The 24,928-nt window shown below is 40.6% G+C and overlaps 1 protein-coding gene across 2 annotated transcripts in view; it reads left to right on the forward strand.

The window, feature by feature from the left end:
- Nucleotides 1-24,928, forward strand: part of farp2 (FERM, RhoGEF and pleckstrin domain protein 2) — a 66,070-nt gene that overhangs the window by 14,557 nt on the left and 26,585 nt on the right. For both annotated transcript variants that reach the window (XM_072684066.1, XM_072684067.1), the window contains exons 3-12: nt 9,373-9,477; nt 13,780-13,822; nt 13,914-13,992; nt 14,960-15,057; nt 19,235-19,349; nt 21,594-21,741; nt 21,837-21,932; nt 22,156-22,319; nt 24,500-24,568; nt 24,707-24,764. In XM_072684066.1, the coding sequence (XP_072540167.1) occupies nt 9,373-9,477; nt 13,780-13,822; nt 13,914-13,992; nt 14,960-15,057; nt 19,235-19,349; nt 21,594-21,741; nt 21,837-21,932; nt 22,156-22,319; nt 24,500-24,568; nt 24,707-24,764 (975 nt within the window). The remainder of the gene's footprint in view (nt 1-9,372; nt 9,478-13,779; nt 13,823-13,913; nt 13,993-14,959; nt 15,058-19,234; nt 19,350-21,593; nt 21,742-21,836; nt 21,933-22,155; nt 22,320-24,499; nt 24,569-24,706; nt 24,765-24,928) is intronic.

The following is a 24,928-nucleotide window of genomic DNA, read 5'->3' on the forward strand; positions in this document are numbered from 1 at the left end:
CAAGGCATAGTTTTCCCAGTATCACGATAGCAAAGACACACAGACATGGCCTAAATCAAGCTGCACAGTCGACGGCTTGCCAAAGCATTGCTAAAGTAGGCCTCTAAATCTTAACTAATTGCTGAGTAGTGATTTTCAGTATTAGAATGTTGGTAACTTCCTGTAACACCCCTAAACATCCAGAATGGTGGTATCTCTCAAGCCCCTTTCAGAGGAACTGCATGTGTGAACACAAGAGTCCAGAGCATTTATACCTTACCTGGCCATACCCGAAGTCCAGGTAATGTCCAAGTGAGTCTACATGTGAACACAGCTGGTCATTTTCCAGAGAATTCACAGTGGGCATGTTGATGACAAAATGTATGCAGGGGTTGGTAGCCTCGTTCGCCATCTTCAGTGTGCTGTAAACAAAACACTGCTATTTCTGCAGCCTACTTTTTGCGTCCTGCCATGCCTCCTGCACACGTTACAAAGGTGCTAAACCTCACCGAACATTTTAAAAACTCAGCCGTCAGAATCCGCTGCAGTCTTATTTCCAGCATGAGTTACATTGCAAGTTTTACCATTAGGATTGAACAGTAATCTAGATTTTGGCTCCTAATTACGTCTCAGCCTGCTGTCTCCAGATGCCCCTCTACCCCTACTCAACACACACTCACAAGCTCGTTCTCGCTAGGCCAGCTTAGCTTCTGCCATATGACACAATTACTAGAACAAATTAGAGGCTGTGCTTAGAGAGCGTTGTGTGAGCGAGCTGTTGGAAAATCCTCAAGCCTGCTGCTCTCCATTGCTCCCTCCCTCCTAAGTTGGATCACAACTTTTGCCATCTCCCACTCTGATATAATTTGAGCGCGTTGAAGCATAACATAACAGATTGGGTCTTTGACTGGGTCGTCTGTGTTGGCCGCCACCATTGGCTTTGACCTCAAAGCCAATTTCGTGGGGCAGTTGTGGAGGCCTGGTCTGACTTGGCTGGAAAGTGTTTAAAGGGGATCCATTTAATGTGGAAATGCCGGGGCCTCCAAACAACTGTCTGAAGTGCTTTATGGACTTCCGACAGTTGTTTGGGTTGTAAAAATGCAAGATGGAGATTTGGCTGCATAGTTTTTAGAATGTTGGGGGTCGGTGATGTGGTAGAAATACCACTTTTTCTTCACAGTGGGTCATTTATTTTTCATTTATATATATATATATATATATATATATATATTGAAATACATTGGAGTGACCAATATTGCCACATTTTAAAAAGTCTGTAGGACGCCACTACTATCTACAGTCCATTTGAATACATATGAATCTGTGCTCGGTTCCACTCCCGCGGAGAGAAATGGTTTACTCATTGATGTCCATGCTGAGTGTCTGTGACAGTGACTTTAATCTTCCGGCTGGTGCGGTCCAGTTAGAGCAGTTGGTCAGTAATGCTGGCCTCCGTCTGTTTCAGTAAATTCCCAGGTATGCTTAAGCTTTTCTCCCTGATCCCTATTAACCCCTGTTTTATCTGCTGACAAACGTTTAGTGCATCTGTCCACACTGGGACCCTCCAGGCCATGCACACGTCACTTGCTAGCCTGCTCATGACCCAGCGTAACACTGGAAAGGACTAGGGTGTTCTTCAGAAGCTTTCGGCGGATGTTATTGCTGTATATTTTCATGAGCAACCGTACACGGCATGTATTTTTACAGCGTGTAATCGGATTAACGTTGCCCTGATTTCTAGATTAACCAGGCACTTGTGCAGAATCTGTGTACGACTGCTTTTACTTTGGTTACTGTGTAGAAGAGGTCAGTTAAATGGTCACTGATCGTTATTTTTTTTTTTTTTGATTTATTGATATTTTTTGAGGCTGAATGTGAGCTAGATTTAAATGATCTGACAAATGTTTTATGTATATGAAATATAAATGGACCAATCAGAGCTAAAATAACATCTCTGAAAAGTGAAAAGTGTAGAAGCTATTTTTTCCTCTATATGCTGTTTTCTTCTGTTAAAATCGGAATAGTGTGTATGAAGTTTAATTTTTCTAAATAATCATGCTTAGCAACCAGAACATCTCGCTGATGCTTAGTTTTCATCAGACCTGACAGGAAGGACATGTTCATTTCTATGGACTGTTGTAACTTTTACGAGAACTGAGCATTTGTCCCTAAATTACATTGCATTACTAAATTACATTACGTTTTTGAGACAGTAGCTGAGCGCTATCTTGAAGCCAGTACACTGAGATTTATTTATAATAGATGTGCAACAAGAAATCCACGGCATACACTGCACATCATTGAAGTAATAGTGGGCCGCCCAAGCCCTCTACAGGGGTTTTACAAAGGTACCAGCACCTTTTTCACTGCCTATGAGTATTGAGGTCGGTGTGTAACGGTGCTGTACAGTGTTCTATAATAATTCTTGAAGCTTATCCCGGGAGTGTGTTTTGCTATTAAACATGCATTTCATACATGCACACACAAACATACAGATGTATATGTGTAATTTTTCGAAATGCTATAAATACAGAACATAAATGAAAGTATATGAAATGAAAACCATTCTCAAAAAGCAATCAGTCATTCTGCACTGAATATTAATGTAGACAGAAGTGTGAGTACTGTTGGCGCTAAACTACTCCACTGATTTTATCAAATAGCCATGTCCTGATGAACTTGAAGGGCAGGGTACTGTAGAATGAATGTTGTCCATAATCTGTTAGTCTGACGTAGCAGTTCATACACATTGCCAGGGTGTGTAGAGCGTGCGAGAGTGTGTTAATCTCTTGCCTAAGGTGAGCTGGCGAGGTTGAAGAGCGATGAGAAGTCAGCATTCAGATAATAGCTGTACAAGCCTCATTTCCTCTAAGCTATTCCACTTGCTCCGATAGGCCAGATAAGAGCTAATTTAACTGGGTAAACCAAGGAGAAAATCAAATCAAGTCGGGCGAGATAATGCGCATTTTAAAACACCATTAGAAATCATTTCTTGGATCCATTATTTTTCCCCCTGGTGTTTTTATTTTTTTTTATTTTTTTTTTTATTTTTTTTTTTTTTTCCCCAAGTTACATTCATTCATGTAGCCTTTCCCTGTCTGTACACAAGCACCTGAAGAGTTAATTATTTGCTAACAGTGCTTCTTATCATTCAGCGTATTCAGGGTGTGGCTGTGTGAGTTTGCACACTGAGAGCTACCAGCTGTTGAACTGGGTTTTTAAAGTGTGAGAAAAGAAAGCAGTGCACCAGCCAGACTGCTAGGACATGTCTCAACACGGCCTTTCCTCTAGCAGCGCAGAATTCTCCAATCCTCTCCGTCTTAGAAAGGAATGTGCCAAAAAGGTGTTTGTTTTTTTGTTTGTTTGTTTTTTATGGTGGGATGCCATAGAAGAACCACCTTTGATTTCGTAAAGATCTATTTTTTTCATGTGAGAACCCACATGTAGATGTAGTGTTTATCCTGAGACCCACTAAATAATATATATTTATGAAGGGAGAAAAATGATGTGCACTCATAGAACTGCATATGATTTTCAGAAAACAAATAAATATAGGCCCATACTGTTATTTTGTGGAATAGAAAAATAATAAATGCATATACTGATTTATGTCCCAAGTACAATAACATTGGTTGATTGTATTGTAGGAATGGCATCTGTCAAGGAATGGGATTATATGTCACTGGTCGTCATTTTATTTTTTAATTGATTTTTTTTTTTTTTTCTTTTTGAGGCTGAATGTGAGCTAGATTTAAATGATCTCACATGTTTTATGTATATGAAATATAAATGGACCAATCAGAATTAAAATAATGTCTCTGAAATGTGAAAAGTGTAGAAGCTATTTTTTTCCTCTATATGCTGTTTTCTTCTGTTAAAATCGGAATAGTGTGTATGAAGTTTAATTTTTCTAAATAATCATGCTCCGCAACCAGAACATCTCGCTGATGCTTAGTTTTCATCAGACCTGACAGGAAGGACATGTTCATTTCTGTGGACTGTTGTAACTTTTACGAGAACTGAGCATTTGTCCTTAAATTACATTGCATGTGTTGATACAGTAGCTGAGAGCTATCTTGAAGCCAGTACACTGAGATTTATTTATAATAGATGTAGAACAAGAAATCCACAGCGTACACTGCACCATTGAAGTGATAGTGGGCCGCCAAAGCTTCTACAGGGGATTTACAAAGGTACCAGCACAAGAACATTGGTTGATTTTATTGTAGGAATGGCATCTGTCAAGGAATGGAATTATATTGTGCCATAGTGTGATTGCTGGACACCATCTCCAAAACTGTAGGTCATTCTACCAAAAGTGGTCAAAGAAAGGACAACCCCTACTGCATATTCGTGTAATATACGGAGGCCCCACCTCACAGCTTGCAGGACTCAGCTTTGGGTCATTTCAAACGAACCCTGGTGCGCTTGCTCTGTTAGTGCAGTTCGTTAGAGTAGGTTTGAACGCCGGCTTTCAAAATCTGGTGCACACCAAACAAGTGGGCCGAGACTTGTTGCCTGAGCAGGTGGGTCTTGGTCAGTTTCTAAATGAACTCTGGTGCAGTTCGTTTAAAGTATGAAAATGAACTAAGTGAACTAAATGCAGACTTGTGCATGGGCAGAGGGTCACACCTGCCTGCCAAACCGTGCCTGCTTGTGTGTGACACATACAAAGGTGTCAGTACGATCGCAAAGCAAACCAGGACTAAAATGTACAAATTCAGTATTTTCTTGCTTGGTCCGGACCAAGGGAACCGAACTACAAGTATAAACACACCCTTAAAGGACCTGCTGCTTTCACTATGGTGCCAGAAACCACAGGACATCTTCAGAGGTCTTGTGGAGTCAGTGCCTCAACAGGTCAGAGCTGTTTTGGCACTTCAGGGGTTCTTCCGCAAGCCTTTCCATTTAAAAGTGGGTATCCTTTGGTATCAAGCAAAGAAGAAGAGTGTAGTTTCATCAGGTGTGCTGGGGGCAGGAGGAACTCTACCGGACTGATCTGATCTAAACAGAACTACTGGCTTACTTCAGCCTTTCTAGAAGCAGTTTATTTTTGTCCTGGCCATCCCTCCCTCCTCCTCAGTGTTGGACCTTGTTTTGAGCGTTCTCTCAGCGGTAGCTGTGTTTCTCTAGAAGCCTGCTGCAGCCCTCCTGCCTATGTTTTCCGTGTGAGGATTTCCGGGCCACTCGAACATCTGCTCTTTGGTAATCCAAGTCACTGGATGATGCTTGATTGGTTGACCCACTAACCCGCTCGCCTCAACCTGGCAGGACGAAGGCTGTGTTCGGAACCTGTTAACTCGGCCCCTATTCACTGCGTAACGTATGCTAGTTGCTAGTTCCCTATTTCCGTGTACTATATTTCCCCAAGCCTCAGAAACTCTCAACACACCAACAATGTAAAAGGGTTGGAAGGTTACTTTTGCAGCATAGCTGTGTAGTGTGTGTGTAGTAGAAAGAAAGGAGAATTTATTTTACAGCTAAATGAGGAATTCCCACACTGCTAGGATTCATAATATTTGGTCCAAAGCAGAAGGTTGCCTGAATGCTAATACTGCTTATGCTTAGATTCCTAAGTGCCATAGCTCCTGAGCTCTCAGTGCAGCATTTAAAAGCTGGAGAAAAGACCCTTAATCCATTTAATGCTTAAAACAGTTAATTAAAGATTCCTGGAATTAAGCTACAAGCACGAGTATTAGACACATTTAACTACACCAAATTTCTACCGCACTGTGGGCCATCCTGTGAGTCCTGCTTTAGTAAAGGTGTGTGTGTCTCTGTGTGTGTGTGTGCCTGCTAAAAGCAAGCGATGGCACAGGCTGATACCAGACTTGGCACAGGTGGAAGGAAACCATTTGGAAAGTAATTACCTGCACTGCTTGGCACACAGATGGATTTCTTAGCTGAAATACGTCTGCATATTAAATTGCATATAAAGAACATAAAGGCGAACGTCTTGCCTGTTTTCACCTAGTCACCCAGATTTCCAGAACTTCTAACTGATTTAGATACAGTGCTTCAGAAGCATACCAAAAACACAAATACATGCACAGAAAATAATTCAGATTGTTGTGGCTTAACTGAGGGAACCATTATCACAGATGCCACCTGTTTAATCATGTGGCATGAGTTCAGGAGTCACTATGCAGAAAAAGTGAGCAGGTAAATCTCATAAATAAGACAATACCATGTTTTCATTTTGTAATACTGATACTAAGAGCTTGTCCCAAATTTCACCCGAAAAGGCCACTCTTATGGAGTTGCCGGATCATGTGCTCATAGGGGGCTCTTGTGGAATTGAAAGAAATTTAAACAGCCTTGCACACACCTAACGGACACATGCAGACAAGGGGGCGAGTGCGACTAGTGAGGCAGGGTCCAATATTGAAATGTTGATTATAGACATATACTACTATAATAATAAATCTGCTAAGCTTTAAAATGGGCTATTTTTTTTAATTAACTACTTCACTTAAGAGTAATTAAGAGCAAAGCAAGAAACACAGCTAACAACGCAGTATCACCATGTCATCAACCTGATTGTGATGCCCTCAGATGCAGATACACAATGGAAATTTAAATGGCATGCGGTGGATGTTGGATATTCTCCAGTGTTGCCTTCTAAGTCATCATTTTGCTAACGTTCTCCCTCTCAGCTGTGTACTGTGCATACAAGGGATATGGTGCTGTGCTCTGACATTACAGATAACTCATCACGGAGCCATGGGGTGCTTGCGAATCGTCATTGGTTGGCACATATTTAGTTTCATTAACCGCACTTTGAGAAGTGTTGACTGGGTTGTTGTCTCTTCACTTCTTTTTTCTTGCAGGAATGACCGAACTTTTTCTAAGCATGCTGGGTAAAGATTAGCTTGATGTGATTACATAACTTGATGTGTGTGCGATTACAGCACATTTTTCCTCCTTAGCATGAGAGGTTTTCAAGTGAAACATGATAGTGGGGCAAAAAGTCATTTTATAAATCCATCAGGACTAAATTGAATTAAATCAGTCAGCTGACTTTATTAAAAAGTCAGTCCTGGATGCGAGCCTGCTGTCAGCCATGGAGAAGTACTTGCCTCCTGCAGCACCTTTGGCACCCCCACTGGGGAATTCGGATGAAATCCTGGTAGTACATGAGGCCCAGGAGGAGGGGTAATATTTATATCAGGAGTTAGGTCATATTTGTTTGAGCCTGTATGTGCAGAGGTGATGACTGGTGCTTTCTTTCAATGATTGGTGCGTTTGGTGGTGGAGGGGGTTGTGATAATCATGAGACGCTTGGCAGCACTCTTCGGCAGGTTAAAAAGCTGTTAGTGAATCAAATCTGCAGATCTGCAGAGTTGGGCGCCTCCCTTTTGTTGACTCTCACCGTGGCACACCTCCCTTTGTCTCTTGAATGTCTCCGAGCAGTTTGACCTGGGGCCAGATTTTCCCCTGCAGGTCAGCTTTCTCTCTGCAGTGGGTGGTGATGATTAACCTAGTGGAGAAAAGGGTGGTCAGTATTTTGTGTGGTCCACTCGCATTGCTTATGTAATTTAAGACACAATGTTTCTTCCATATGAACAAAAAAACACTGCAACACTTCCTTAATATCTTTAGTTATTGGTTCACACTTCTGCATGGTGGGAGAATGTACCATCTTGACTCAAGTTTGATGTTCACATATAAGAAGCTTTTGACTAGCTGTGTTGCATGCGTTCCTTTTAAGCTTCTTGAGCCAATGAACCCATCAGTACGTCAAATCCAATGTTCCTATCTTTGTGTTAATACAGTATATTAAAATGAATATGATTCAAACTTCCCCTGAATCTACAGAGAAATCCCTTTCGATTGCATCTCATTGCCAGATTGCACGTGACTCAAAGCTGGAGTTCTGAGGCTGTGAAAATGAGTCCAGATACTTGTCTCTGTCTCTTGTCAGTCATCCGCCTCTCATCTGTAATGGGTGATTTGTGCTCCTGTCTATGGTTTAGTGTGAAACTGAAACTCCTCTGTCTATTATTATTATTATTATTATTATTAATATTAATAATAATAACAATAATAATAATAATAAATATGTTCCACTACTGTTGTGATGCTGATGCTCTGACAAACCCATTTTAATGATCGAAACAGTTTGGCCACATGAGTAAAGGGATTTAGAAGAAAATATGAAGAAATTCTCTTTTTTAGCTTTAGGGTCAGAGTATCTATTTTATATCTTCTGAAGATTTTGATGTAAAACTTGTGGTTATCTTATATGCAGGTGGCTATGCGAATTTAAGAAGATGCAAAAATCAAGAGAATGCCCCTAGACTCCAGAGGGTCAGTTTACTTGCAAATGTTTGGGGTTTAGGAGCTGTATATATAAATATACATATGTATACTGTGTATACTGTTGTACTATTGTTCTCTGTATATTGTGTGTTGTCTGTAAATTATATGTAAAGTAGCTGTGTATTGTTAACACTAGAGAGACTAACAGCTGGAACAAATTCCTTGTGTGTGAACATACTTGGCCAATAAATCTGATTCTGATATATTTTTTTTTTCTTAAATGTTTTTATCAAAAACATTTAACATTTAATTATTGACTAAAATAAAATAAAAGCAAAATGAAATGGCAGTTTTCGTTCCTTTTTGTTTTTGTTATTTTTTAAAGCTCGAAGTTAGTAAGCAGTTTTCAGCATTTGTTACTTCTTGGGTTGAAAGTCATTCAAAAGGAAACCTACCCTGCCCATTTCAAATAGAACCACTTTTAAAGTTTTAAAAATACTTTACATTACAAACAGATGTGCCCTGTATAATTTTCTCTAAAAGTCGGCGACTGCCATCCAAAACCCCAAGTGCCGTGTGTTCTTAGTACATAGCAATTAGTTCTTCGTTTTGTTACAACAAACCCCAGAGCTCTGCGAAAGCGGAAGGCCTTTTCCTCTAGCTGGAGAGCTGAACCGTTCCTGTTCCAAAAGGCCTCTCCTGCTGGCATGCTCATTCCCAGCTATCTGTTTGCAAACAGCAAGGCTGGAGGGCTGCTGTATGGGGAGGGGCCAAGTTGTGGCTTTGTGTCTGCTCGTGCCTTCCAGCCAGCCCGCACACTGCAGCGGGATGTTCAGAAAGTCTCCAGTGTCTTGGTTATAGAGGCAGCAGCTTTCTTCACATACCCTATTACCTCTTATAACTCCCAGAAAACATGTGCGCATACACACAGACTATCTGAGCAGAACTGGAGCTTAAATGGCTTTTTATATCTTGACATCGATCATAACTATCTTTCACCTCTCTCTCTCTCTCTCTCTCTCTCTCTCTCTCTCTCTCTCTCTCTCTCTCTCTCTCTCTCTCTCTCTCTCTCTCTCTCTCTCTCTCTCTCTCTCTCTCTCTCTCTCTCTCTCTCTCTCTCTCTGCATGCAGTCTAAGGCAGACGGGCAGACACTCCTTACTGAAGTGTACCAGAGGACCAACCTCATTGAGAGTGATTATTTTGGTCTGGAGTTTCAGAACCTGCAGATGAACTGGGTAAGTGACCACTCAGTAAACAGAGCTCCAGTCTACACAAAGCCCTGACTGTGAACAGCTCTCTAATGCTAATGTTCACACAGCAGGAGTTACTGCCCAAGTGTTTTTCTTTAAATGTGGCCAGTATCTGACATCAGTCTGAACAGAACACAATGCTGCACTGACCCACATGCGATAAACAACAGCACGTCACACGGCACGTTCAGACAGCACTCTTCTGTCCCCTGTCTTTCCTTACGATTGATGCTCCTTTCTCGTGATGCCAGAATGAGCTAAGCGAAGCGCTACGTTTAAGACTTGTTTCGGGACAAACGGTAACAATTAAAATGATTCTGGTTTTAATTCACAAGGAAGAGTAAACGTGGTGAATTTCAAGGTTTAAATGTGGAAGAGGAACAAATGAAGGACGAAACCTCTGTTTCTTTGGTTTCCCTGCCTTGAAGAAAAATGCTAACAAAAGAAATTAGGAAAGAGGACAGAGATGCATACTGGATAGAGATGCTCTTTTAATGTCGAAGAATATCGAGGTAACGATAACCCTAATTTTAAAGACCAATTTACCCCTCGCTTGTCCTGATAAAAGCATAAACCATAGTAAATAGTAATAGTTTCACATATGAACTCCCATATCACACTTCGCATACAGCCAGATGTCATTTCATTGTCAGATGCATTCTCGCTACAGGAGTTCATCTGCATTCGACGGATCACGTGGTTAAGGCAAGGGCAGCGTCTGTGTGGCACGTGCAGGAGACACTTCATGCTCTTGTCACACGTTTGCTCACTCAGGACAATACCGGGACTTTGTATCGGGGGCTGGCCGTAAACAAAGTCCGGATTAGGTGTCCGGTTCTACTGAAACTGACATTTGTGTTCACACATACAGCTACAGGTAAAGTTTTAGGTTCTGTGCGTATGTGGAAGGGGAGGGGTTTTGAAGGTTTTGCTAAAAAAAAAAAAAGGATATTCTCACACACATGAAGTTATGGCGAAAAATTAAGCTGGATTAATAATGTTGGATTTGGATCTGCCTGTTCAGACTGAGATCACATTGTCTAGTTCCTGATTTCAGTACCAGATATCAAATTGCCCTAAATGAGAGTTAAAAAATGTGACCTTTATGTGTTGCTGTACAAACAATAAATCTCTCGCGTATAAAAAAAAAGAAGATTTGGACCCCATTTACCTGCTGTGCGAACGTGGCCTAAACTCTCAGTGCAGTTCAGCTTGTAAAACACTCTCAGTTTTATAATGGTGTGTTTTGTGCCTCTCTGGTCTTCAGGGGTTTTCTGGCCTTTGTTGCTTAAAACTGTCTGGCACAGAGAAAAAAGGGCTGAAGTTGGTGTTCTTTAACACATATCTAAAAAAGGAAGAGACTGCAGGGTAGACTAAAGGGGCTGGATGGGCTGGGAATAGCGCGTAGATATGAAGGTCTTACAATAACTGTTTGATAGAGACTGAAGCAGCTAATAATAGATTCCATGTGCTTCAAAGATTTTCTTTTGTGATACAGGCAGGTTTAAGCATAAGAACTTCCAGGAAATCAAACAACCACTATATTTGTAATTGGGAAACCAAATCATTCATCATTTGATTCTATTGCAGCATTTTTTTTGTAGTAATCATTCAGTATTTTTAAAATCATATTTAAACATTTTTTAAGATCTCAAGAATATTGGTGAAAAAACTTTCTGTAAAATATGTGATTTTTAATTTTGTCCAAATATTTTATAAAATGATTATTTGTGTATAATACAGTCTTATTTTTTATATAAGTGTGTTACTTTGACAGTGTGGTTCAGAACAGACATGCATTTTCAGATAATTAGTTAAAATTTAAGTGTAACAGTGGTTTTTAGATTGTGTGCATTAAATGGGGTTCACACTGCACTTTCCTTTTCTGTTTCTTGGGATTTCACACTGCTGCAGCTGGTTTTGTGGCTTTGTGCTTTGGGGTGCACGTCTCCCTGTTGCTAAGCAACAGTAGTGTCGTAACTGTCGGTCAGCTGTGTTAGTGACCTGTCACTTTTGTAGGTACTGAAGGTTCAGCTTAGTACTATTTACTAAAAGACTTGGTGTTGCTAATGAGACCAGCTTTTTTGCAGCTCTCTGTTCCTAGTGAAAACAACTGGAAATGTTCATATCCGAACGAATCCCAACCACCACCTATAGTCTCAATAGCGCGTCCTGTCGGGGCAGGGGTGGCTCAGCGGTTGGAGCTCCGGGCTATTGATGACAGGGTTGTGGGTTAGATACCTGGGCTAGGCAAAGCTGCCACTGCAAGGGCTCACCCTCGCTGCTCCCCGGGCGCCGCTGCAATGGCTGCCCACAGCTCTGGGAATGTGTGCTTGCTGTCCACTGTGTGTTTGATTACTAGTGTGTATGTGTGTGTTCATTGCACAGATTGGTTACAGACAGAAGCCACATTCCATCTGTGTCCAACACTAATGGTGAATATGGTGGTCTTGTCATAAATCTGTAGAAGGTCATGTCAAAAGTAGAAGGTCTGGAAGAAACATCTCGTCCCTGACGCTCACAAACCTTCGAATCAATTTTTTACATTTTGACATAATGTAAATCTGGCAGTTGTTCGTTACACTGTGTCGAAATGTCATGCTTAATGGACCAATAGAAATACCAGTTTTACATTGAGTCCAGTTTTTCTTCTTTACTGTAAAGTTGCCTTTTTTATGTGACCACAATGTTATATGTTTCATTCAGTATTTGCATATTCACATATGGACAAAAGTATTGGGACATCTGCTCAAATGTTTTTGGGAGAATTTCATTTATTGACCAGCGTTAGTGAGATCAGAATATTGGATGTTCACCAGCTCATACCAAAAGTATTGGATGGAGAACACGGTTCCACTATTCCACAGCTCAATACTGGCACATCTGTGTCAGCAATGGGTGCAACTTAAAGTAGCTAAATGAATTCATTTGAAGGGGTGTCCACATACTTTTAGACATACAGTGTACTTGTGCAGGCTAGATACTCAATGTGCTAGTCCTTTGTTAAGGGAAACCATACAATTTGAATTAGTTTTGATCTAATTAAATCTTTTCGTCAGTTGGCCTGTCAAGGATGCTGACTGATTGCAAGTATTTCGTAAAAGCTCTTACACCCCTATTCTGCAACTTATTTTTGACACAATGTGTGTGGCGGTGAGATGCCACAATGCTAAATTAGGGTGTAATAAGATTAGGCCTATAATCAGTCAGCAGATACTGGTGTCAGTTTTGGAATGTAGCATGGAGAGTAATAAGGGGAAAATACGCACCTGGACATTTGCTTCTTTGGTCTTGTACTGGAGCTACGAGGCTAATATAGCTCACAAGTAATTGAAGCTTATAGCATCCAGTTAGCAAACTGCATACCTAAACCATGGCACATCATTTTAAATAACCTTGCTTTTGTGGCTTTCTGTTGTATCTGTAAAAGAGGACAGTGCTATGATCCATGTTACATGAAGCTTGATAATTTTTTTTTATTTATTACTTCTTCCCTCTGTATAGGTGATATGTTACATGTATGATATTATATGGTTTTAATAAAACATGTTATCTACACAATGTGTTAAGGGGAAATTGAGTGAATTTGCACAATTGTAGCTGAACTAGTCCTTTAGGGTAGCATATGTGTAGAGAAGGGTATTTCTGTTGCGATTGTCTAGATTAACTCTTTCCATTGACTGGATCAGTGTTTTGCTAACCCAGTGTTCAAACTGGTTAGATGTTCATTAGGTCCCGTTTGAGTAAAGGGTGAGTCAGCTGATACAAGGGTGCATGTGTGGGTGTGAGGGAAGAGTTAAAGTGAGATCTGCTGTCCAGTGGGGGAGCATTGTGAGGGAAGGTGTGGTGATGAAAGGTGCATTCCTGCCACAAATCAGTCCCAGATGTGCACAGAGAAGGAGGAGGGCCGCCTCGAAGAAGCAGTACAAGTGGGAATTTCACACACATGCGAGCACCCTCACAGTGCTAGAAGCAAAACACACTGCATAGCTTGACTTGAATCACAGCAGTGCTACAAGCAATCAAATATCACAGCTCAGTTAATACAGTAGGCAGGAAGTCCTTCTTCTTCTAAGTTGCAGTGATGTAAGCTCTGAAATACTTTCCAGCTTTTTATCTTTATCTGAAAAGTGTACTTGACCCAAAGCTGGTTGTGTACAGTTGGAAAGGTCTGGACATGACCATGAAAGAGCAAACGAATTAAGCTGTTTCCAAATGCCAGCAAATTCCTGAGTAAAAAAATTCTACAGTAGAATGCTAACACTGTTGTTCTGTGCCCTGTTCCAGGTTTGGCTGGAGCCCACCAAGCTCGTTGTGAAACAAGTGCGACGTAAGTGCTGAGACAGATTAGTGTTATTTTTAGTAGACTTTTGGGTGTATTTTTAAGAGATTTATGTGTGTGTGTGTGGTTTCCATGATAGGACCAATGAATACGCTGTTTCGGTTGTCCGTGAAGTTCTTCCCACCTGATCCTGGTCAGCTTCAGGAGGAATTCACCAGGTATGTGGCTGTGCAAGAATAAAACCTGCAGCTGCACTGAGTTGTTGACAGTATGCAACCCATGCAGTACCGTGATATCAGAGTGAAAGCAGATGCTTTATAAGGCTGGGTTATAATGGCACCAACTATTACAGTGAGTAATTAGAATTGAAAAAGACAGATGATATAGATTTATGTGACTAGATGATAACAAACCATGCAGAACCTTTCAGAGATTCAAGAAAAAAAACACCCAAGATAAACCAGGGAGGCTTTTTTACGTGAAAATACTACAGAATGTGGCAGAAAACACATATAAATAAGTGCATTCATCAGGCTCTGTTTCTTACCTTGCCTTTTTACACTGTGACAAAATGTTACACAGACCAACAGAAATGTACGGACAAAAGTATTGGGACACTTGCCCTGGTACATTGTCTCTTGTTGGATGGAGCACCATCATCGATCTAGAGAACACAGTTCCACAGCTCCACAGCTCAATACTGGGGGGCTTTATACCACTTTAGTGGACACCAGACATGGTTCCAATAGAATCATGTTTATCTGCTCCTGAAATTTTACTGTTTTGTAGATATAAAGGCAACATCAGTAGTGTTGATATTTATTATCATGCAATGTTTTTTATTTAATAAAATAATGTATGAATATATTAATGAACCATGTAATTGTAACAGCCCTTTACTGCTTTACTGTCCTTTTAGCAGGATATCCCCAGGAAACGGCTTAGTGCCTAGGGAGGGCGGGTGTAGACAGTTTTGTTGACAGTGGAACTTTCAATTCCTTCAGTGCTTAAGTTCGTATGGTTAAGTTTTGATTTTCATTCCACTGGTATCTTAAAAAGAATCTGCCACCTTCTTCCTGTCATTGTTTCTTCTGGAATTAACTAGAGAAACTGGATCACTGGCACAAGCTTGAATAGGATCACAGCCTTCTGCTTTGTCACATGACTGTGTGGGTGTTCCTGCAGGTACCTGTTCTCCCTGCAGATGAAGAGAGATTTGATGGAAGGCAGACTTCACTGCACAGAAAACACAGCTGCCCTGCTGGCCTCTCACCTGGTCCAGTGTAAGTCCACCATGCAGGTGTAGGATTATTTGGACTCCACAGTCATGCTGTTTACAAGGGCTATTACATATCTCGAGCTGTCAAACTGCTAAATGCTAGAGAAGTAGTACTCAAAACCTTTTGCCCTCAGATAATGACATGGTTTCTGATAGAGCTGCTACATTTATGCCATGAGTTTATTACTGTAAAGCATGAATCCTCATCGTCCGTGCTCTACAGTAGAGCCAGAACAGAGCCAGAACATAGTGTTATGTTTTTACAGTCAAAACAGAACTGCTTTACATGAAACTTATTTTAGTTCCTATGTCTGATTGAGTATCAAGGACGCTAAATCTCCCTGAGGGTGAATCATAGGTTTATTGCCACTTGTTTGTTAGCAATAAAGGTCTGGAAGATATTCAGACTCCTAACCAGTTATTTTTAATGTTCTACCACTTCCCCAAACCCCAGCAGTTATGTACACAGCTTTATATATTAAAACTATGTATACCACAATGTACTGTAGCCAGTATGTGGGTTTTTTTGGCATAATGCTCACTGTTGTATTTGTTTGCGGTTACCCAGTCAGCTTCTCTGCTTAGCAGAGCTGAACCCAGGTTAACTTCACAAAAGTCACCTCGCTGCTGCCAACCACGCCTGGTATACAGTATAGTTTTCTGCTAATACTAATGTTGTAGTGTTTTTACTGTTTGTGGTAGCTGTGTTGGTCAGCCTGCTGATTATAAAGTTAGCTCCTAGCTAAGTGCAGTCCCACACAAAGACGAGCCTGTATCTAAAAGGTGCACGTATTCGTCACTGTACAGTGTGGACTGTACAGCGAAATGTGTCCTCCGCATTTAACCCATCTGGTAGTGAACACACTCACACACACACACAGTTCAGCTTGCCTGTAGGGCTGGGCAACAGGACAATATTTTATTGTATCGTGATAAATTGTTATCATGAGAACGATATGCTTTTCAAAGCCTATCGAGGATAATGTCGGTGCTTAATAAACACTGATCAGCTGTCAAACAGTGTAATTAGACTGGTTTAATTAGATGAAGCGCAGAAGATGTAGAATAAAAATCACACTATTCAGAATGGGGGAGTATCTAAATAGTAGTTTATAAGAATCTGTCACTACTGTTGTTTTTAGTCTATGATTACATGTATTGCAAAAAAAGTGTTTCAGTATCGTGATATAGTATTTTTACCATATTGCCCAGCACTACTAGCCTGTATTAGACATTATCAATAATTATTATTTACTTTGTGTGTTTGCTGTTTATGATTGGCAAGGTAGCTAAGGTTAGCATGCTAACAGTACAAAAATGGATGACTTTTGGTGACCAGGCTTCAGGTCTAGCCTGAGTCAAGCCAGTTTCGCAAGACAATGTCTACTGTGACAGATAATTAAAATCTATATCATTTATAAATTAATTTAACATTTAGCAAAAAAAAGTATTTAGTCAGTCACCAATTGTGCAAGTTCTCCCACTTAAAAAAAAAATGAGAGAGGCCTGTAATTGACATCATAGGTAGACCTCAACTATGAGAAACAAAATGAGAAAAAAAATTCAGAAAATCACATTGTCTGATTTTTAAATAATTTATTTGCAAATAATGGTGGAAAATAAGTATTTGGTCACCTACAAACAAGCAAGATTTCTGGCTGTCACAGACCTGTAATGTCTTCTTTAAGAGGCTTCTCTGTCCTCCACTCATTACCTGTATTAATGACACCTGTTTGAGGTTTTGGACAGGTGTCTTTTATACTGTTAACGAGTTCAAACAGTCACACTCCAAACTCTACTATGGTGATGACCAAAGAGCTGTCGAAGGACACCAGAAACAAAATTGTAGACCTGCACCAGGCTGGGAAGACTGAATCTGCAATAGGCAAGCAGCTTGGTGTGAAGAAATCTACTGTGGGAGCAATAATCAGAAAATGGGAGACCTACAAGACCACTGCTAATCTCCCTCGATCAGGGGCTCCATGCAAGATCTCAGCCCGTGGGGTCAAAATGATCACAAGAATGGTGAGCAAAAATCCCAGAACCACACGGGGGGACCTAGTGAATGACCTGCAGAAAGCTGGGACCAACGTTACAAAGGCTACCGTCAGTAACACACTACGCCGCCAGGGATTCGGATCTTGCAGTGCCAGACGTGTTCGCCTGCTTAAGCCAGTACATATCCGGGCGCGTCTGAAGTTTGCTAGAGAGCATTTGGATGTTCTGGAAGAGTATTGGGAGAATGTCTTATGGTCAGATGAAACCAAAGTAGAACTGTTTGGTACAAACCCAACTCGTTGTGTTTGGAGGAGAGTGAATGCTGAATTGCATCCAAAGAACACCATACCAACTGTGACGCATGGGGGTGGCAACATCATGCTTTGGGGCTGTTTCTCTGCAAAGGGACTAGGATGACTGGTCCGTGTACATGAAAGAATGAATGGGGCCATGTATTGTGAGATTTTGAGTGCAAACCTTCTTCCATCAGCAAGGGCATTGAAGATAAAACGTGGCTGGGTCTTTCAGCATGACAATGTTCCCAAGCACACTGCCAGGGCAACAAAGGAGTGGCTTCGTAAGAAGCATTTCAAGGTCCTGAAATGGCCTAGCCAGTCTCCAGATCTCAACCCCATAGAAAACCTTTGAAGGGAGTTGAAAGTCCGTGTTGCCTGCCGACAGCCCCAAAACATCACTGCTCTAGAGGAGATCTGCATGGAGGAAGGGGCCAACATACCAGCAACGGTGTGTGCCAACCTTGTGAAGACTTACAGAAAACGTTTGACCTCTGTCATTGCCAACAAAGGATATATAACAAAGTATTGAGATGAACTTTTGTTATTGACCAAATACTTATTTTCCACCAAATAAATTCTTGCAAATAAATTCTTTAAAAATCAGACAATGTGATTTTCTGAATTTTTTTCTCTCATAGTTGAGGTCTACCTATGATGTCAATTACAGGTCTCTCTCATCTTTTTAAGTGGGAGAACTTGCACAACTTGCACAATTGACTAAATACTTTTTTTCCCCACTGTAGGTGGTTCACAAATTTGCGTATGCCCAGAGTAACTGTGCACAAAGTAGAAAACTGTAAGGATCAGGGTTGTCCATGTAAATTGGAATAATTCATCATTTATTCATAAAACCATATTTGTTCATACATTCTTCACTTAGGAAAGGTGATGGGAGGGGGTGTTCCTGAGTTACCTGTTACCAGAAATATTTCAGAAATATTATGTAACATATATAATGTTTTTGTTTATTTATTTAAAATGGGTCCCAAAATGGTGTTTCTAAACCAGCCTGTTCTGAGCCCTTGTTGCCTCTATGCATATTTTAGCAGAGTGACAGGAGGAAAGAGTTTGACAAATGCAGAACAGTTTAGTAGCCCTTGGTTTATTTAAGACACTCTGGCATTTTTGTAGTCAACGTGTTTCAGATTGTCCGCTAACAAAAGAGCGTTAAGGAGGACAGTGAGAGGGCAGACATTTCTCTCCTCTGCAGTTTATTATAGGACTGGTCTGTCCTCCTCTCCAGCAGTGAAGAACGTATGGGGATTAGTTTGTGTCTGGTAGATCAGGTAGAACGTTGCTCCAGAACCAGTTCTAAAAATGTGAAGTGTTCTGTGCCTGTATGTTTAATTAAAGGTACACTTTGCTGCATAAAATGTTATTTCTGTATGAGACTAAGCTAGTTTATCTAGGATAATCAAGGTCATGTCTACAAATATTAGTGATTATATATTAACAAACCTTTTAAGCTGTTTAAAACACCAAAATTATCTCTCTCTCTCTCTCTCTCTCTATATATATATATATATATATATATATATATATATATATATATATATATATATATATATATATATATATATATATATATACACACACACTTTAGGGGGAAAAAACATTCAAATCATTATGCTAGTGCCTTCAGTGCTGATTACATAGTCTGTTTGTTTTAGTGAATATTTAAGTATTTGTTTTTAAAGACCAAACAATAAAAATAGACTTAAGATAGTTTACTACATAATAAGTAGTGCTATGTTAATTTTGTATTATTATTATTGATGCATTGAAAAGTAGATGTAAATGGTCTTAGTATATATTACAGTGAGTCTTGCTTCTTTCCTGCTTTTTGAAATTTACATCTCACTCTGCCTGTCTCCCTTTAACACGCAGCGGAGATTGGCGACTACGATGATGTCGCGGACAGGGATTTTTTGAAGCTGAATAAGGTGCTGCCGCATCAAGAACATCTGCAGGAGAAGATTATGGAGCTCCACCGCAGACACCTGTAAGTCCCTGGTTCTTTCTCTTCCTCACTCCTCTCATTAGCAGGTATGATGTGCACTCTGCACTTTCAGAGCAGATGTGTTAAGAGTGATACTAGGGCTGGACAATATGGTCAAAATACTAGATCAAGATATTTAAAGACATTTTTCACAATACATGTAATCACCGACTGAATACATCATTAGGGATAGATTCTTAAAAACTACTATTCAGAGTAGACTCTCCTGTACTGAATTTTTTATTCAACATCTGCTGCACTAAATTGAACGAGTTGAACAAGTCCCTTAATAGCACAGTTTTCTGGAATGTTCCATTTCTTCTTCCTAGGAAATCAGAGTGGTGTTTCTGATCAAAACAGGGATGTTGAATTGCTAAATATTACTCAGAATCATACCACACATAGCAAGAAAATGACTTCCCATTATCTGCAGTTTTCGGTAACACATAATTACAGAAAGAGAGTGTGTTGTATTTTAAGGCAGTGCTGAATTTGTGGGATCTTTAGTGGCCATTCCAGAGAGCCTGTGATTCTACTCTGCCTGACCTTTTAGAGATGCATGAAAGTTGTTTGAAAAGCTTGCAGACGGGGATTAGACATGGCGATAATGTCAGGCAGCTGTTCCATGCGAGCGCTCCAAACGGGCCCTTCCTCCAGAGCCGGCCTGCTCTTCTGATCTGAGCACAGGAGATAAGAGAAATTGAAAAATTGGAGAGGCAAAACAGACAAAGATGAAATAGCATCTTTATTTTTTCAGATTAGGCCAGTAATGTTACGGTCCTTTAGGATTTCTGTTTCGTTTTTATCCACCTGATTAAAAAATATGAACTAGGATCAGTGGATATTTTGTAAGGAGAATGCACAATAAAGTGATAGTCAGGCAGAAAATCAGATTTGCACAGTAAATCTTTTAGCCAATCTAGGTATGTTTGGTGTTTTGCTACTTTAGTTGTGCACTCTGCCTACAGGGTTAATGTACGTGACACATGAAGGGCGCTTATGCCCCCACCAGTATTATCTGTGCCCACAGAAGCGTTACATAATCTCAAGTGGACTTGACCATATGGGGGCACTGTTATCTGTACTGATTAGACAAATATATATATGCAATCATCAGGCTTTTAAAATTATGGCAATATAGCTACTCAAATTGTTTATATGCATACATACACACCCACACATCATTTCTGTAAACTGAAAAACCTTCTATTACCATTTTTGCTTTTTCCCCATTTTTTGGCATAATTTGAATCTGGCAGCTTTACATTGTATATGTGTGTGCTTTTAATGACCTTAATTTACTTGCATAGTTGTTATGCAGTTGGTTTACTATATATTTATGAATCTCAAGAGTTTATACACCCCTGTTTTGTAAACATTCAATATCCCTGCTTCCTCTACCCCTCTCTCTCCCTTGACCCCTCCTCTTTCTTCTTTTTCTCCTTTTGTCTGTCTGTCTGTCTGTCTGTCTGTCTGACTCTTCTTTATCTCTCCCTCTCCGCTGCCCTCTCTGTTTGTGTATAATGTGCTCGCTGTGAGAGAGGTGCTTAAGGTTCAGCTTGGCTCTGTTAGGCCACGATTCTAATCCTGCGGTTAAGACCCCTTTATTAGCCATACAGCTGCATGGCCAGAGGAGGGGCCTGAGCAGATTTCACAGCTTAAAGGATGAACAAAATTAGAATGTGCTGATAATGTGGCGCTGGGCCAATTCTGGTCCACGATTACCCTGAGCTTGGAATGAACGTGCAGATGATTGGACTTCTGGCTAAAGCTTTAGTCCTGTCCTACATGCCATTTGGTTGTAATCTTGCACTTTGAGGCGAATCCCATATGCCCTAAAAGGGTGGCGATGGCTGCTGTAGACGATAAAAGAGGGTACATTTGAATGATCTTCCTTCCTCCACAGTAGGCCTAGGAGTGCCTTTTAATAGCAACCTGAGCTTTATTCAAGAGTGTTTGTCTTGTCCTGGCTTGCGCTTTGCTTGAGATTAAGATGCGAAACAGGATTTGTACTCTTGACTATTAACAGACCATTAATCATTAGTCAGTGATTACCTGGTGACTGCCAAACCAAGCCTTGTAATAAATGTAATTACTAATAATGAACCTGTAAGTATTTGTGTAACATTAATGACTCATTTGACTGAATCCCTGACATAACAGGAAACATTCAACAGAAAACATTTATCTTTATCTATCAAATAACTTCTCCACCTAGGTAATCCCTCCTGTCTTTGTCTCATTTAGGGGTCAGACACCAGCCGAGTCAGATTTCCAGGTTTTGGAGATCGCTCGCAAACTGGAGATGTATGGCGTGCGCTTCCATCCGGCAGCCGATCGAGAGGGCACCAAGATCAACCTGTCAGTCGCCCACATGGGCCTGCTGGTCTTCCAGGTGAACATGAGCCTCCTGTCAGAGTTCATTAATTTGGGTTTTGGCCAGTAAAAGTGGCTCAGCTGTGTAATATTTACCCCAAATTTCTTCCTCAGGGCAACACCAAGATCAACACATTCAACTGGTCCAAGATTCGCAAACTGAGCTTCAAAAGGAAGAGGTTTCTAATTAAACTTCACCCAGAGGTTCATGTGGGTATAATTCACTGTTGTACAAGCAGCTAATGAAATTAAAGTTCAGCCGTTTTGTTGAATAGATCAATTTCCTAATCCCATCTTGTCATGAGTGACGTTTGTTTTTCTTCAGAGATCACTTACATTGAGAGATAAAAATCAGTACCATGTGTTTCTTTCAGCAGATCTCATGCTTTGTTTGTTCAGTGATTGTTCCTCCCTCTCTCTTTTTGCGCTTTAGGGTCCTCACCGGGACACGCTGGAGTTCCTGATGGCCAGTCGGGACCAGTGTAAAATCTTCTGGAAAAGTTGTGTGGAACACCACTCCTTTTTCCGTCTGCTGGATCAACCACAACCTAAATCCAAAGCCATCCTCTTCACCAGAGGATCTTCCTTCAGATACAGGTACTGCGTGCGTACACATATGCATGTTATATATGTACATATTGAAGCACATCTGAAACACACATTTAAATGCTCAGTTACAGTAGCAACATTATTTAACACCCCCCCCCCCCTTCAGCTGTCTGCAATAAACTAATCAAACAAAAACAATAAAAAAAAATGCTCAACAGAGCTAAATGGAGTACTTTCTCCAAAAATCAACACAAAATACCACTTTTATTGACTATTCATGACAAGCTACTTCAGTACTTAGTAGAGCACACTCCTGCTGTTATGACCTGCCGCAAACGATGCATAACCAGACACCACCTTGTTGGCATTTTCTGAAGGATCTTTACCCATTCCTCATGGGCAATGGCCTCCAGTTCACTAATATTCTTGGGTTAATGTGCTGCAAACAACTTCAAATCCCACCAAAGATTTTCTGTGTGACGACCACTCCAGAATCTTCCAGGACTTCTTCTGAAACCAAGTCTTGGGAGTACGCTTGTTGGAAGGTCCAATGACGCCCAAGCTTCAGCTTCCTCACAGAAGGCATGACGTTTTCTCCTAGGATCTCCTGATACTTGATTAAATTGTTTTACTTCATTGTTTCCAGTGCCAGAGGAAGCCGCCTGAGCCACCGCAATGCTTCACTGTAGGCAGGGTGTTCTTTTTCAGCCTATGTTTCATTCTTCCTCTTCCAGACATACTGCTAATCCATAGTCCTGAAGAGAAGCTGGAACTTTTCAGGGATGTTTGAAACAGTGGCATGTCTTGAGGGGAATAATCCATAAACCCACAAATGTTAGTGAACATGGCCATTGCCCATGAGTAATGGGTAATGATCCTTCAGAAACGCTGACACAAGCTGGTGTCTGTCTATGCATAGTTTGCAGCAGGTCATAACAGCAAGAGTGCACTTTATTAAGTACTAAAGTAGCTTGTAATGAAGGGGACGAATAACTTCAATAATAATTTGTGTTGAATTTGGAGAAAGTACTTGTTAGTTTTGAAAAAAAAAATTATTGGTACTGTAACTGAGCATTTAACTGTGTGTAGAGTGCTCTACTGAGTACTAAATATGTTTAGCTGCTCTTTTGAAGGACAGTTTTTTTTTTTTTTTTTTTTTTTTTTTTTTTTGGGCCACCAACCGTACAACACAATCATTCGTCATATCGTCATGTTAGTGTCAGAAAACGGTTAATAAAGTGTTGTGGTGCCATACAGCTCTTTGATCCTGTAGATGTGTTCTCCAGTGACTGTTTTGGTTCCAGTATTGACAGTAAACATGCAGCAGGAGCGGCGACTGTGTTACTTGGCTCTGTCTGTGCTGACTGTGTTAGCAAGCAGTAACCAAAATCAGAATGAGTACTTGGGTACAGGATGGATGGATGGATGGCATGGCAGGGGAAATGATGCCAAAATAAAGCATCTGCCTTTTTGGGCATAATGTGCCAATGAATGCCAATAGTGGTCACGCTTTACAACAAGTGTTTCTGGGCAGTGGTGGCTCAGCGGTTAGAGCGCCGGGATATCGATAACAGGGTTGTGGGTTCGATTCCCGGGCTCGGCAAGCTGCCACTGTTGGGCCCTTGAGCAAGGCCCTTTACCCTCTCTGCTCCCCGGGCGCTGGAGTTGGCTGCCCACCGCTCTGGGTGTGTGTGTGTACTCACTGCCCCTAACACGTGTGTGTGTGTGTGTGAGTGTGTTCACTACCAGATGGGTTAAATGCGGAGGACACATTTCGCTGAACAGTCCACACTGTACAGTGACGAATACGTGCACCTTTTTTTTATCCTTTACCTTTTTAACTTGAGATTCATTGCACTCATACAGTCACAAATTCATTTTCATTTAGTACCACCTCATCTATTCACAGCTGTAAAGTGTTTTAGACTGGACAGCATTTAAACAAGGCACAATACAGGGCATCCAATTACAAAACGTATTAGTCTTAAAGGTACAGGAGCAGCGAAGTTATAAAATGGTTGTTTCAAAATTGATCATGGTTCTTTTGGTACATAAACCCCATAAAAACAACTAGAGGGAAATCACACAATTACAGGCAGAAATGTAGACTATGGGTCATATTTAGCGCGTATACACTTGCAGTGAATGAATGAAATGTTTGTGAGAACAGGTATGATGTGAAGTTGTTGGTTTATGGGTTTTTTTTTTGTTTGTGGTTTTTTGGACAGTGGGCGGACCCAGAAACAGTTGGTGGAGTATGTGAGGGACAGTGGGGTGAGAAGAACGCCTTACCAGAGGTGAAACAATATTAATATAACCCTTTTTTAATTTTAATTATTTATTTATTTTTTTCCTTTTTTGTCCTGAGCCTTATTCATGCTTAAACTAATGATAAATAATTCCATCCCTTCTCTATTGTGTATTGTTTTTATTAGGAGGAACAGTAAGATTCGAATGTCATCTCGCTCTTTGGCCACTGATCTACCTAGGCAGGTCAGTGGAGAGAACAGAGTTCTCCAACTTTATTAAAGGAATTATTAATGTACACAATTTTCTCTTTACCAAAATGTATATGATGAGCAGTGTCCTTAGTCTGTTGTTCTATATAATAACTTGCCTATACTGTTAAAAGTGTAAGTCCTTGAGGAACCTTTTGG

The sequence above is a fragment of the Salminus brasiliensis genome, chromosome 7, assembly GCF_030463535.1.
Source record: "Salminus brasiliensis chromosome 7, fSalBra1.hap2, whole genome shotgun sequence".
Lineage (NCBI taxonomy): Eukaryota > Metazoa > Chordata > Actinopteri > Characiformes > Bryconidae > Salminus > Salminus brasiliensis.